This window comes from Camelus ferus, chromosome 11, assembly GCF_009834535.1.
Source record: "Camelus ferus isolate YT-003-E chromosome 11, BCGSAC_Cfer_1.0, whole genome shotgun sequence".
Classification (NCBI taxonomy): domain Eukaryota; kingdom Metazoa; phylum Chordata; class Mammalia; order Artiodactyla; family Camelidae; genus Camelus; species Camelus ferus.
This window is the reverse complement of record NC_045706.1, coordinates 52,985,012-52,998,150: the sequence shown is the minus strand read 5'-3', so window position 1 is coordinate 52,998,150 and position 13,139 is coordinate 52,985,012. Positions and strand designations below refer to the sequence as shown.

Here is a 13,139-nt window from a genome sequence, read left to right as displayed (position 1 = left end):
TATGAATTTTCATCCACAGCTTTGAGATGCTTACGAGGCTTTCCTGCTTCCCACCCAGCCCCAACCTTGGGACTTTTCCCACACTGATCCTCTGATCAGTCTGAAGCGGGAAAGCACACGGAAGCCGTGTACCAGTTTGTATAGTCGTGCCCTCTTGACCTGCCTCCTCTTGAACAAAGTAGCGTGTGCTGGGGGTTTGCATTGGCTGCTTGACACACACCAAGCCAATTCACCTGCATGCCAGAAAAAAAATTAACCCTTAGAGTACTGCTTCAATATTTTGGTTTAATGCTCTTGAATTTTGCCAGTTGAGCAACTGCTTCCTTCCCCAGATCAGAGTGCTGCCTGTAAGTCCTTATTTAGTCTAGCCAGAATGTCCACCAGGATCCTCTCCACCACAGCTTTCCTGAGATGCTCCTGGGTCCTTTATTATTAACCAACTGGTGGGTTTAAAAAATAAAGGTCCAAAACACAGCCACTGTGTTGAATTGAAAATGGGCTTCACTTCCATTGTGCTGGAGGGTGTGAGGGACTGATTTTAGCTTAGGATTGTGTCCTCTAAAAGAAAGAAGTCAGTTCTTTAAGGGTTAATATGAAATTAAGGAATTTGGTGGTCTCTTCTGCTTGTCCTTTCTCCAAGGTATCTGCATGATCCTCTTTAGATTCTTAGCTCAACTGTTGAATGATGATGAAAATAATACATGTTTAACGTGGCGAAAACACATAAAAGAACAAAAGACTGAATGGTTGAATGGAAAAGACCCCTTGGCAATGCTTGCTTGACGATCACAGTGGGTAGAAAGACCAAATGTTTTATTTTGTGAACATTCATTTTGTCCTCCACCCCAAGCCCCACCACTGCACAGCAACGTGGGAGACGTGACGATGCTTTTCATTTACCTCTTGCTTTTTCTTCTTCCTGTCTAATAGCCCAATAGAATCCTGCCAGAATTTCTACAAAGATTTCACATTACAGATCGACATGGCTTTCAACGTGTTCTTCCTTCTCTACTTTGGCTTGCGGGTGAGTGTGAACCACATGACAGGGTGGTGTGTTCAGTATCACGATGGGGCGTGCAGTGTCGTACCTGGGGCCCAGTCCCCATCAGCACCTGCTCTCACAGGCAAGATGAAGCCCTGTGTTTCCAGGGGTGACAGCAGACCCACATTCTGATTTTCAGTCCATGAGAGAGGCCATTCCTGGGTTCAGCATTTCCTGAAGTACATAGTTAATTTTGTTCCGAGGGGGAGAGACAGGGATTCAAGTAACTGTTGTACCTCTACCGGTCCACTGTTTCTCATCTCTCTATTCAAACATGAATGCATCGTTGCCTTAAATAGGAGGAAAAAAGTCTTCTGCTTTTAAAATTATGTTTATCAGTGCTCACTTAGTTGAATCGTGAGGGAACAGTGAGTTGTGAGGGTCAACTCAAGGGGGTTGATTGGCAGAATTTGGGGTTTGGGGGATTTATACTAGACCCTGTGTATGAAGGAGGCAGTACAGAATGTGGATTACAGAGATTGTGTGTGTGCATGTGAATGAAGGCATATGTATGCTTTATTTACAGTTATATTTATATTAGAGACTTTAAGAAGGGTGAGATCACCCACAGTTCCCTAGGATGCTGTTGAAAATCACAGAAAAACAGACCAGCTGATCTCCCCCCAGGGCCAACAGAGCATATTGTCACTTTCTAGAAAAGGCTGTGTACTGAATTCTAACATCAAAATAGCACGTGATTGGTGTAGACATGAGAAGAACATAACATCTCCCTCCAGGCCCCCATGAAAAACCAAAACATATCTTTTGGCGAAAGGGTAGCATTTGAATGCCGGCCCCATGCTTCTCATTTTTTCTCTCTTCTCTTTCCCCCAGTTTATTGCAGCCAATGACAAGCTGTGGTTCTGGCTGGAAGTGAACTCTGTAGTAGACTTCTTCACGGTGCCCCCCGTGTTTGTGTCTGTGTACTTAAACAGAAGTTGGCTTGGTAAGTCCATCTCTTTTATTTTCTTCTTACTGGTTCCTGAGCCGTGGCTGAAATCTAGCACCCAGGGTGCCTCAGAGGTACTGGGCTGTCCCCCCAGTAAGAAAGTTTTGTGTATTCATGTGAACAGCTCTTGGGGTTTTAGAAGTTGATGGTGCCAGTCCTCTTTGAGGATTTGCACAGGTAGTGCTTCAGAGAACGCAGTTTTATCCTTGTTGAAGCCCAGTGGTCATCACTGCCACAGCCAGAACCTCTACGTTTGTGGTTCTGTCACTTTTCATTCAACTGGGATTCAGGACTGGACAAAGAAGCCCAGGGGGACAAGGCCAGCTTTCCGAGTAGCTGGTTCAGGTGCCCCGGAAGGCCTGCCTGCCACAGTTATCTTCTATGTCCTTCTTAGTCTTGTGAAGAGTGGGACCTGCATGGTTTACTTGTAGTTGTGAGTTCTTTGTGGGACAGGATCAGGTAAAGTGTCTAGGATCACTCTCACCTGGAGAGAGATCAAGCCCCTTTCCTGTGTTAAAGGAAGGGCTTTTGCTGGTGCTGGGTTCACACCTCGCTTTCTGCCTCTGGCTGGCAGGTACTTCCTGTATCAGGACTAGGACCACTTTGGTGGGAAAGGTAACCAGCTCAGAGGATGGTCGTGGCAGCCAAAGGCTTAAAGAGGCTGCTTTGAGGTTCTCTTTGCTGCACAGAGTAATTTCTTCAGAACGCTCCTGCTTTCTCGAGTCTACAAGGAAAGAGTGGAGGCTGAAACAGGACTTTGAGGGCTATTTGTGGGTTCCTTTGTCTTTATGTTCATAAATTTTTGGTCTTTACCTAGTTTTTTCCCATATATATGTATTGTAGTTAGTGTAAACATTCAAAGATGTATAGAGAAACTATTAAGCATCTCTTCTGCCCGCATCCCTCACTGCCTTCTCCCTGGGATGCTCAGTGTTAGCAGAGTTCCACATCTCTCCTTCATGGGGATTCCACCATGAACAAACACGGATGTGCACATATAATACTTTTTTAGAGGTGGTGGTCTTTGTGCAAAATCATTGTATTAATCACATCGCACTGCACTTTGGCTGTCTTACTGCCTGATAACTGATTGCCATTCCTTCAACTCTGTGATGATTTGTTTTAAAACAGTTGCACAAAAAGCCCATACGTTGCTGTACCGCATTGATTCAGCCATAACCCCAATGATGCACCTCCTGATTGTTTTCTAGTATAAACAGTGGTTTGGTAAACACTCTCATCCACATATCTGTGCAATTCTATCTCTGTAGTTAGTTCCAGGTTCCAGGAAGAGGACTTGCTGAATCAAAGAGTATGTGTATTTTAGTTTGAACAGATATTAATGGATAACTTTTCAAAAATGTTGTATCAATTGTGTTTCCACTAGCAGTATGTCTTTTTGTCCTTGCTAGTACTGTGAACTTATTATATGCCTTGTATCAAGTATTTTAAAAAGACACATCTTTTATATGTAACATATGCAGTAATCACATGCATGTGTGTGTATGCCCCAGTGTGTGTGTATCTTATACAGATTCTGCTTTGTACTTGTTTTCTCATTAGAATTGTATTCACTTGTTCAGTGGAAACATTTTCTTTTGTGACCTGAGATGTGCTTGCTTGGATGGGGTTTTCTTTCCAGCGTGATGAGACCATTAGAGCCACGTACCACTGAGAAGCATCCCAAGTGTGTGTTCATGTGCTCTGGTGCCTGGGGTCCCAGTCCCTTCAGCTCAGCTGACTTTGTCACCTGGGGAACTCACCTTTCTTCCCTTGGCCTGCTGTTTTTCATCTGTAAAATAGAGATTGGGCCAGATGATGTCTAAAAGTTTCTTTTGGCTCAGAAAGTCTCCAAGACTTTTACATCATTCATGGGCAATTTGAGAAAATTTGGGATCTTGGTTGTTGTGGAGGACTGAGAAGTCAGTGAAATTAAATCACCAGTGTACCTGGGTCAGCATTATATATGGACTGCTCGCTGGGGCTCCTTCTAAACCATCTTGTTGCAAAGAGTTCACACACACACACACACACACACACACACACACACACACACACACACACACACACACACACATATGCACACCTATCCCAAACAAATAGACAAGGAAAAAAGGAAGGGAGGGAAGAAACAGGGGAGGAAGGAAGTGGGAGGGAGGGGGAGAGACAGATGGAGGGAGGAAAGGAAGAAGTAAAGAAGCAAGAAAAAGAACCTGCCTTCTCTTCTTGGCTGTGCTCTAATTCCTCTGTGCACTTGGACAACCACTTTGTTTTTCTGAACCCTCAATTTTCCCATCAAAAAAAATGGGAGGTTTGGACTGAATTACGTTCTGGTCCTCCTACTTCCTGCATCTGACTTTTATGTCAGGGTCCCTTGTGATCCTAGATGTTGGAGGGGACCCCTTCCTGATGGTGGTGGAGACGTCCCTCCTCTGCAGCTAGCAGGTCTCACCCCAGGTGAGGGTCTGGAGCCGGGTCTCCTTTGCTGTGAGTGAGATGCTCCCTGGAAAGTCTTAGTGTCAGAAGGGCTTGGATGTTGTAAAAACCCCTGCCTTTTTGTGGAAGATGACATCCTGATTTTTGGAGGTATGTTCTGATCTAGTGAAAATCTATCCAAGTGAACAGAAAAAGGGAAGAAAGAGAGAAGGGAGAAGTAATGAGAGATACTTTGTATCAGCTGTGGTTGCTATTCAAGAAGACATGCTCTAAAATGTGCTTTAATCTGTTAATGAATTGAACAATATTTATAAAGCACCTACTATGTGCCGGGCACTTTTCCAGATGATTAGGAAACAACAGTGAAGAAAATAGACTGCATCCCACATCAGCTCATCCCAGTGTCGCCCTCTGACGTTGCACGGGGGAAGAACAGGATTAAAAACAAGCCTAATGAGTAAATTATGTAGTATGTTAGAAAGTGCTATTGAGCCTGGAAACAGAAACCAGCAACCTTTTGGGCTATGAAATAATAACAACAAATCACCTTTCTCCTCTTGTTGGAGAAAACACCTTTAATGAGAGGCTTTTGGCTTGTTGGTAACTAAGCCCCTTGGCTAAAAAATCCAAAACTGGTCTGCCGGTTATGGTAGAGAATTCAGTATAATAATATTTCAAGGAGGTTCCCGTGTCTGATTTAATCCATGGGTTATTACACCATGAAACACTTATGGTACCGATGAGCTCCAGAGATAAAAATGAACATTCCCATGAGGTATGGCTTATAAAGTAAAAGGAATCATCCCATTAAACAGGGTGTTTCATGAAGTGCTGCCCTCCTCTCAGAAAATGAAAAGGCACTGCTTTGACGGGCTGAGGTTTGGGAGAAGATGCAGGAACCTGAGGTCGATCCAGTGCTGCAGGAGCCCTGCCTGGGAGCAGAGGGCTTGTCTGTAGCTGGCACCACAGGGGGTAAAAAGCAGTATGAACACCATGCCCCCACCCTTATTTCTGCTAGAGCATCACTCACATCACGTTAGATTTCCTATTGTTCGTATATAATTGCCTATTACAGAGGAGAATATTTATTGACTTTTCTGCATGCATCATGTTAGCCCACTGGACAGGGTTTTAATAAAAACAGCTATTTATTCCAGTTGTACTAGGTGTGGGGCACTCTGATAAGCCCCTTGCGTATGTGAAGTGACCTAGTCCTCGGAGTAAACCTGTGAGGAAGGAATTATTGTCCCCATTTTACAGATAAGGAGATGGAGGCTCAGAGAGGTTAACTCTCTCATCCAGTGTCCCACAGCCTGGGAGTGGGGGACGGTGCTTTACCCATGATCTGGTCTGACTTTATGTCTGTTCTCGTATGTGGCTCTTCTGCCTCTGTCCTTACCCTTGAGAGATCTGGGGTTTTGAGGACTGGGTTGGGAATGACTGAGCTGTCTTTATGCTGGCACCCCTCCGTCTCCTCTTACTCACAGAAGCTTCCCTTCAGACAGGCAGGGAGGGGAAGAGATCTTATTTAAAAGCACCCAGCCCATGTTTCCTCTTCTTCCTAGTCTTCCTCATCCATCTCCAGTTTCTAGAATTGCCATTCAGATCAGGGAAACACACAGAGCTAGCGTGGAGTCTCCTGAGTCCCAGGGTACCTTAGCGACTTCGAGATTGGACCTGATCCACCTGAGAGAGAGAGAGAGAGGGAGAGAGAGAGAGGGCTGGGGGCTCCTACAGGTTCTCAGTCAATAGAGCTGAGTGGGTCAGAGCCAAGTTTTGGGCTCCACCACCTCAGCTCACATGGTGGCTCAGCCTCTTGCTAACAGGTCGCTTTGAGCAAGGTCATTTTCCCTGTCTTAAACTCAGTCTTCTCACCTGTGCAATGGGGACAATATTAGCGCTCGTCTCAGAGCATTGTCATGGGGTTCAGTGAAGTTGTGAGTAAAGGACCGCGTCCATGGGACCAGCTTAATGAACAGAAGCCATGATTATCCCCAGCCTCTCTTTCTAACCCATCATCTCTGAAAGCCCCAGAGAAGAAAACAAACCAGAATGGAACCAAAAATAAGGCAGTGGGATGTGAGGACATCCACGTCGGCAGGCGGCAAGTCGCTACTTATTTTAATTCCTGTTCCCACACACCAGCTTATTCACAAAATCCTTATCCTAGCTCCCTAAAATAAATGTACCTTGAAATGCGAGATGGATCTTATTTTGAGACTTGAATAACATGCTCCAGGGAGAACTCTTTTGTCTGTTTGTCTCATTCTTGTGGGAACTATGTCCCCAGGGTAGGTCACTGGGCTGTGCCTCCTTTGTTTGCTTTTTTATGTGTTTTTATCGAGGGCCAGCTTGTGTGGTTAAAAGAAGAGAGTAGAGGAAAAAACAAGAATGCGCTCACTGGCCGGTCATCTACCTGGCTGTTACTGAGAACCTACTGTGTATTCAGCCCTGGAATAAAAGGAGCAGATGTTTGGCCACCTTCTTTCCTAGTTTTACTGTGATTTCCAAAATGGTCCCTTCTTCTCTGACTGATGAAATGAGAGGATGGTCAGGAGCCCCAGTCATTGAACTGTGGTCAAAAACTAACCCTGGTTCTCTGGTCTGCATTAGACCTGGCCTTAGACCTGAGACCTTTTAGCAAACTCTGGGAGAAAATAGAAACTTCTGCTTAAAAAATAGAAAAAATGAGTTAGTGCCCAGTCATAGGGTGATTTAGGATATCTGCTTAGAAACATATGCCCAGGCAGCCCCTTTTTGTGTCAAAAGGTGATCCGAACAGGACTATTAAAAAAAAAAAAGCACAGATTCTTAAAAACAACAGCAAACAACAACGGGACAAAACATAGTTCCTATTTGAGACCAAGGTTTCAATTTGGTTTTGGAACCAAAATAAACACACATGCAGCAACAGCAGGTAGCACCACCCGCTGTATCATTACCTCTGAAATTGCGAGGTAGAGGCTGCAAGGGCCGCAGGAGTTCAGAGGAGAGAGGGCTCGTGTGGGCGGAGGAAAGCGAGGTGGCTTCTGCGAGGGGCAGGGGTTCAGCTGAGGCCTGTGCTGTTGGGTGAGACAGGCAGGGCGGGAAGCAGCGAGCATTCCTAGGAGACGGGAGCCTCCCTGTCTGGAAAATGACAAGCGCCCCTGGATGGTAGTAGCCTCTGGGATGAGAAGGTGTTTTTACAGCGTGCCACCAGCCTCACGACCCTGCCAGATGGATGTTTCAGTGTCCTGTTGCCACTATAACAAGCTGTCACAAACGCCGTGCCTTAACACAACACAAATCTATTGTCTTGCAGTTGTGGAGGTTCGAAGTCCAACATAGGTCTCTTTGGGCTAAAATAGAAGTGTCTTCAGGGCTGTGCTCCCTTCTGGTAGCTCGGGGGAAGATTCCACGTCCTTGCTTTCTCCTACTTCTGGGGACCTCCCACGTGCCTTGGCTCTTGGCCGCTTCCTCCGTCTTCCAAGCCAGCCACAGTGGGCAAGGACCTTCTCACCTTGCGTCTCTCCCATCTTGCTTTCTGTCCTCACCTCTCTCTGCCTCTCTTTTCTGTCTCCCTCTCCTACTTTTAAGGACCCCTTGTGATTACATTGGGTCCACTTGGATAACCCAGGGCCCCCTCCCCACGTCAAGGTCAGCTGATTGGAAATCTTCACTTCTCTGCTACCTTCATTGCCTTTTGCCATGTAAGTTCTCATATTCACACATTCTGGGGATTAGCATGGATATTCCAGCGGGTCATTATTCTGCCTACTAACAGGGGTATTATTATTATTCCCATTTTGCCAAAGGGGAAACTGAGGCTCCAAGGGAGGGAGTAAGTGACTTGCCCGAAGTCAAGAACCAGGGAAAATTAGGACTGTTCAGACCTGCCAGGGGCTCCACGTAGCCCTTTGGAGTCCAAAGTCTCCAGTAGGCATTTAGGGCCCTCTGTGCCCTTGACTCTTCACACTCTTCCAGCCTGTCATGGGAGGAGACCGTTGGGGACATTCCGTTTGGAGCCCAAGACACCCCCCACCCACCTCCTTTCTATGTAGTATTGTGGGGTTTTTTTCTTTCCTGGCAACAAATGAATTACTAGATAGATGTGCTTGTTATCGTTGTTCTTAAGCAAGTTACAGTGAAGTCTGGGCGCCCCTTCCTGTGGGGCTGTTGCAACTAAGAAGAACTTGTTCAGTCTGCATATCCTTTGCTTAAAAGCCCTCTTTCATTAGATCTCATGCTTTCTTGCTTTTCTGGAGTTTACTTAAGAGTAGAGAGAAACAGTTTTGGAAGCCAGATGAGTGACCAGTTGTGAGAGCGTGTCACCATTTCGCCAAGGAAGGTGACGTGTGGGGTCAGAATACCACTTTCCCCTTTAGTGCTCGGTCTTTCAGGGGCTCACTTGAAGTACCAGGAGTCTCTGTGTTGTCTGTGCACTTCATAGGGTGTCTGGACCCAAAGCCACTCCCTTGCTTGAAGAACCCCACAGCAGGTGAGGGGAGCTTCGTATCAGGACCTTCAGTGACTAACCTCTGCATGGGGTGAGAGTAATTAAGGGTGAAAGCCATGCACCCCAATGCTCATAACAGCACTGTTTACATTAGCTAGGACATGGAAGCAACCTAAATGTCCATCCACAAGTGAATGGATAAAGAAGTTGTCATACACACACACACACACACACACACACACACACACACACACACACACACACATGCACATACATACATACATACATATACATACATACAATGGGATACTCAGCCATAAAAAAGAGTGAAATAATGCCGTTTGCAGCAACATGGTTGGACCTGGAGATGATCATACTAAGTGAAGTCAAATAGAGAAAGACAAATATCATATGATATCACTTATAGGTGGAATCTAAAAGAAAGACACAAATGAACTTATTTACAAAGCAGAAACAGACTCACAGACATAGAAAACAAACTTATAGTTACCAAACGGGACAGGGGCACAGTGGAGGGATAAACTGGGAGTTCGAGACTTGCAGACACTAACTACTGTATATATGTGTGCAGACTCATAAAGTATGGGGGGGATACAAGAAATCAAAACTGACTTTTTGTAGATAGCCTTTACATTTATTTAAACTGTTTCAATGCCAGTGTGTATTCTACAAAAGAGAATAGTTTTGATAAAGTCACTGAAGAGTAGGTGCTGGTGTTACACATTTTTTATAAAAAGAAAAAAGGCAAATAAATTTTACATAGTGAAATCATATATATATATATAAATAGATGAACAAGGCCCTACTGTGTAGCCCACATACTATATTCAATATCTTGTAATGGCCTATAGTGAAAAAGAATATATACATTTGCAACGGAATCACTATGCTGTACACCAGAAACTAACACAACGTTGTAAATCGACTATACTTCAACTAAGAAAAAGGAGTAAAAGCCTTTGACTGGTTTCACTTTCAGAACATCAGTACTTTTTAGTGTATTGAGGTTCAGAAAAAAATGAAACAAAATGAAAAATAAAAAGCAGAGTGTGATTTGGGCCTGGAGTGGAGGCAGTGCCAGGCACACAGCCCTGCCTCCCTGCCTCCCTTTCTCCTGAGGCTTCCGGCCCAGCCCCAGCAGGCTGCGTCCGCCCCGCTGCGTCTTCCCTGAGTGAGTCTCTGCCCACCTCTCTGGAGGTCACCCCTCTCCTCATTGATGCGCAGCTCCAACCCCACCTCCTGTGTGAAGCTTTTCCACTCTCCCAGTTGGAATGAATTCCTCTCTGACCTTAATTTACTTTGTCTTGTGATTAATGCTGTAAGAGCAATGTGACTGGTCTGTTTGCTATCAGTTGGAATTCAAGTTCTACGGGTAGTGTGGCAGGACCTTGACCATCTTGGTGGTTTGCTTGTGTCCCCGGTGCCTGGAACAGTGCCTGACACATCATTTGTGCTTGCTGAGTGAATGAATGAGTGTCTTCTTACAAGCATGATAATAATGAACAATTATTGATTGCTTATTAAGACCAGACACTGGGCTCAGCATTTCTTAGGCATTACCTCAGTTAGTGTTCCCAGCAATCCAGTGAGTAGATACTTCTAGCCCCATTTTACAATTTAGGAAGCAGAGGTTTGGAGGTTAGGTAACTTCCTCAGGTAGTAAAGAGTAGATCCAGGACTTAGCCCAAGTCGGTCTGATTCTGGAGCCTGTGCTCTTAAAATGACTCAGCCAGGGGTTCTCAAAGTGTGGTTTGCCAAATGTGGTTCCCAGGTCAACAGCATCACCTGAAAACCTGTTAGAACTGCAGATTCTTAGTTCCCAACCCAGACCCAGTGAATCAGAAACTCTGAGGGTTTGATCCAGCAACCTGTGTTTTACAAGTCCCCCCGGTCACCTTGATGTTCATTCAATTTTGAGAACCACTGTCCTAGGCTATGTGGTTCTCAGAATGTTGTCCCTTAAAATCCCTGATGAGCCTTTAAAACTCACGATGTTCAGGCCAAACCTCCAACCAATTAAGTGAGAGGATGTGGGCTGGGAGTGGAGGCAGTGACCCAGGCTCTGCATTCTTCAACACCCACAACTGCATCTAAAGTGCAAGATGGTCAAGAACCTCCTGTGTTCGCCCTCAGCTGTGAATGTTGGGTTCATTTGTCCCCAGAGGAGTGCTTCCTAAACTTCAGTGCACAGGCGAGGCACCAGGAGACCTTGTTAGAGGGGAATTTCTGATTCATGAGGTATGGGGTGGGGTTGGGGACTCTGCAGTTCTACAGACTCTCAGGGTGGTTCTGCGGCTTCAGGCCTGGGGACCAGGCTTTAAGTAGCAAGGATGTCCAGTCTAAACCGTGCTGTCCAATATGGTAGCCACTGTTCACATCTGGCTACTTAAATGGAGATTCATCAAAATTAAATAAAAACTCTGTTTTTCAGTCATGGTAGCCACATTTCAAGTACTGAGTAGCTCCATGTGACTGGTGGCTAAGGTACTGGAGGGCACAGATACAGAGCGTTTCCATACAGAGCGTAGAAGAGTCTCTTGGACCCTCTGCTCAAGGATATGAGTTCTGTGAAAGAAAGCACAAAGCACTAGGGACTTTTACTTTGTGTACACCTGGAACACTCTTGCAGACAGTGGAAGCTTAACAAATGCTTATTGATATTATTTTTAGTGAAAAGACCAATGTCTATACAAAGTCTGTATCTAAAAGAAAAGTAAATAGCTTTCTTGGATGGATGCTAGAGAATTCATTAGAACAGTGTCAAAATGAACCCCTCACCACCCCACCCAAATTGAATTAAATGTACTTTAGGCCTAGGTAGGCGAAAAGGCACAAAAGAGGCCCTGGGCCCATCTCCGGCCCCAGCTTCATCCTCGGGACTCTCTCACAGCTGCTGAAATGGCCTTTTTGGCTCTGGTTCCCCCTGCAGGACTGTCCCGGACTCTGCTGCGTTAGAGTGAGATTAAGTCTGCGAAAGAGGGACCGGGAACGATAAGCTCCAACTCACAAGGGCGGTTTGTGGTTAGCGGAGGGGTGGGCACACTCACTTTGCCCTGCGTGGGCTCAGCCACTGTGACCAAGGGAGTTCCAGGTCACAGTGCCCCAGGCCTGGAAGGAAGGGCCTTCCCGAGTCTGCAGGGTTCACCTGCTCCGTAACCCATAACCCGAGGCGGCTGCACTCCAGATTCTCTAAAGCCCAGAGCCTTCTAAGTAAGCCCCTCCCTGCAGTCAGTGGTTGTGAGGCCTCTCTTTTCCGGGTGGGATGTGTTTGGGGGCAGGGAGAGAGGTTGGGAGGGAGAGAGGTTGGGAGATAGAGAGCTCTAAAAGAGAGAGCTCTTCTGTGACCAGAACAGAGTTGGATGTGTTCGTATTATACATCTCTGTGTGTGTATGTGTATGTACGTATATGCGTGTACATATGCAATAGTCTCAGGTCTTCTTCCAAACAAGACTAGGAAATCGGTGTCATTTTTAGCCCCATTTTACAGATAGGGAATCCGAACCATAGAGAGGTTCAGTAACTTCCCTAGAGTCACAATGTTGGGAAGTGGCAGTACCAGGCTTGGGACTCAGACAGTCTGCCTCCAGGGTCCATGTTCCTCAATGCTGTATTATGCTCAAGCTATAAGCTTATCCAACCAATCATTACACTAAAAAAACTAGTCTAACAGTCCAATCAGATCAAAGACTAAAATACAGCTTCTACCTTTCTCCAGTCCCCTGACAAAAGGCAGAGAGACCCTAACAGAATTTCATTGGTACTTTCAGGTGAGAGAGGAAATTAAGAAGAAGAGTAACTCATTCCTTTTTTTTTTTTTTTTTTTTTTTTGGAAAAATTGAGTTGATGATTTCTGTAACTTACCAGCCTCCAAACTACTTTTTAAAAAAAATAGCCTCCTCTTCTGAGTGTCTTAGTTTTTTCTATACAAGCAGCAAAATAAGTAAAAATAACCCATGCTACTATTGTTAGTCCATCCTGAATGGACTCTCATGTTAGAGATTACTCTTTGTCTGATCTTATATTCTGGGGAAAAAAACGCACTGGCACCATGCATCTTGGGGATAGCATCGAGACTGGATTGCGTCGGACAAGAGAAATGGGCTCATTAAGTGCTGTCCCTGAGATTGAGTTCTGAAGAAAGCAGACCCTGCAAAGTGGACCGCTGCTAGTTTGGGTGCTTTTCCGGAAGCCAATTGCTGCTCCAGTAGCTGCTGTAGCAGAAACTGCTTCTGCAGAAATGGTTCCCCTGTAGGAG

At 45.4% G+C, this 13,139-nt stretch overlaps 1 protein-coding gene across 16 annotated transcripts in view; it reads left to right on the top strand.

Annotated features, from left to right (window-relative positions):
• Positions 1–13,139, top strand: part of KCNMA1 (potassium calcium-activated channel subfamily M alpha 1) — a 711,960-nt gene that overhangs the window by 420,780 nt on the left and 278,041 nt on the right. For all 16 annotated transcript variants that reach the window (XM_032491958.1, XM_032491957.1, XM_032491943.1 and 13 more), the window contains exons 4-5: positions 931–1,024; positions 1,877–1,988. In XM_032491958.1, the coding sequence (XP_032347849.1) occupies positions 931–1,024; positions 1,877–1,988 (206 nt within the window). The remainder of the gene's footprint in view (positions 1–930; positions 1,025–1,876; positions 1,989–13,139) is intronic.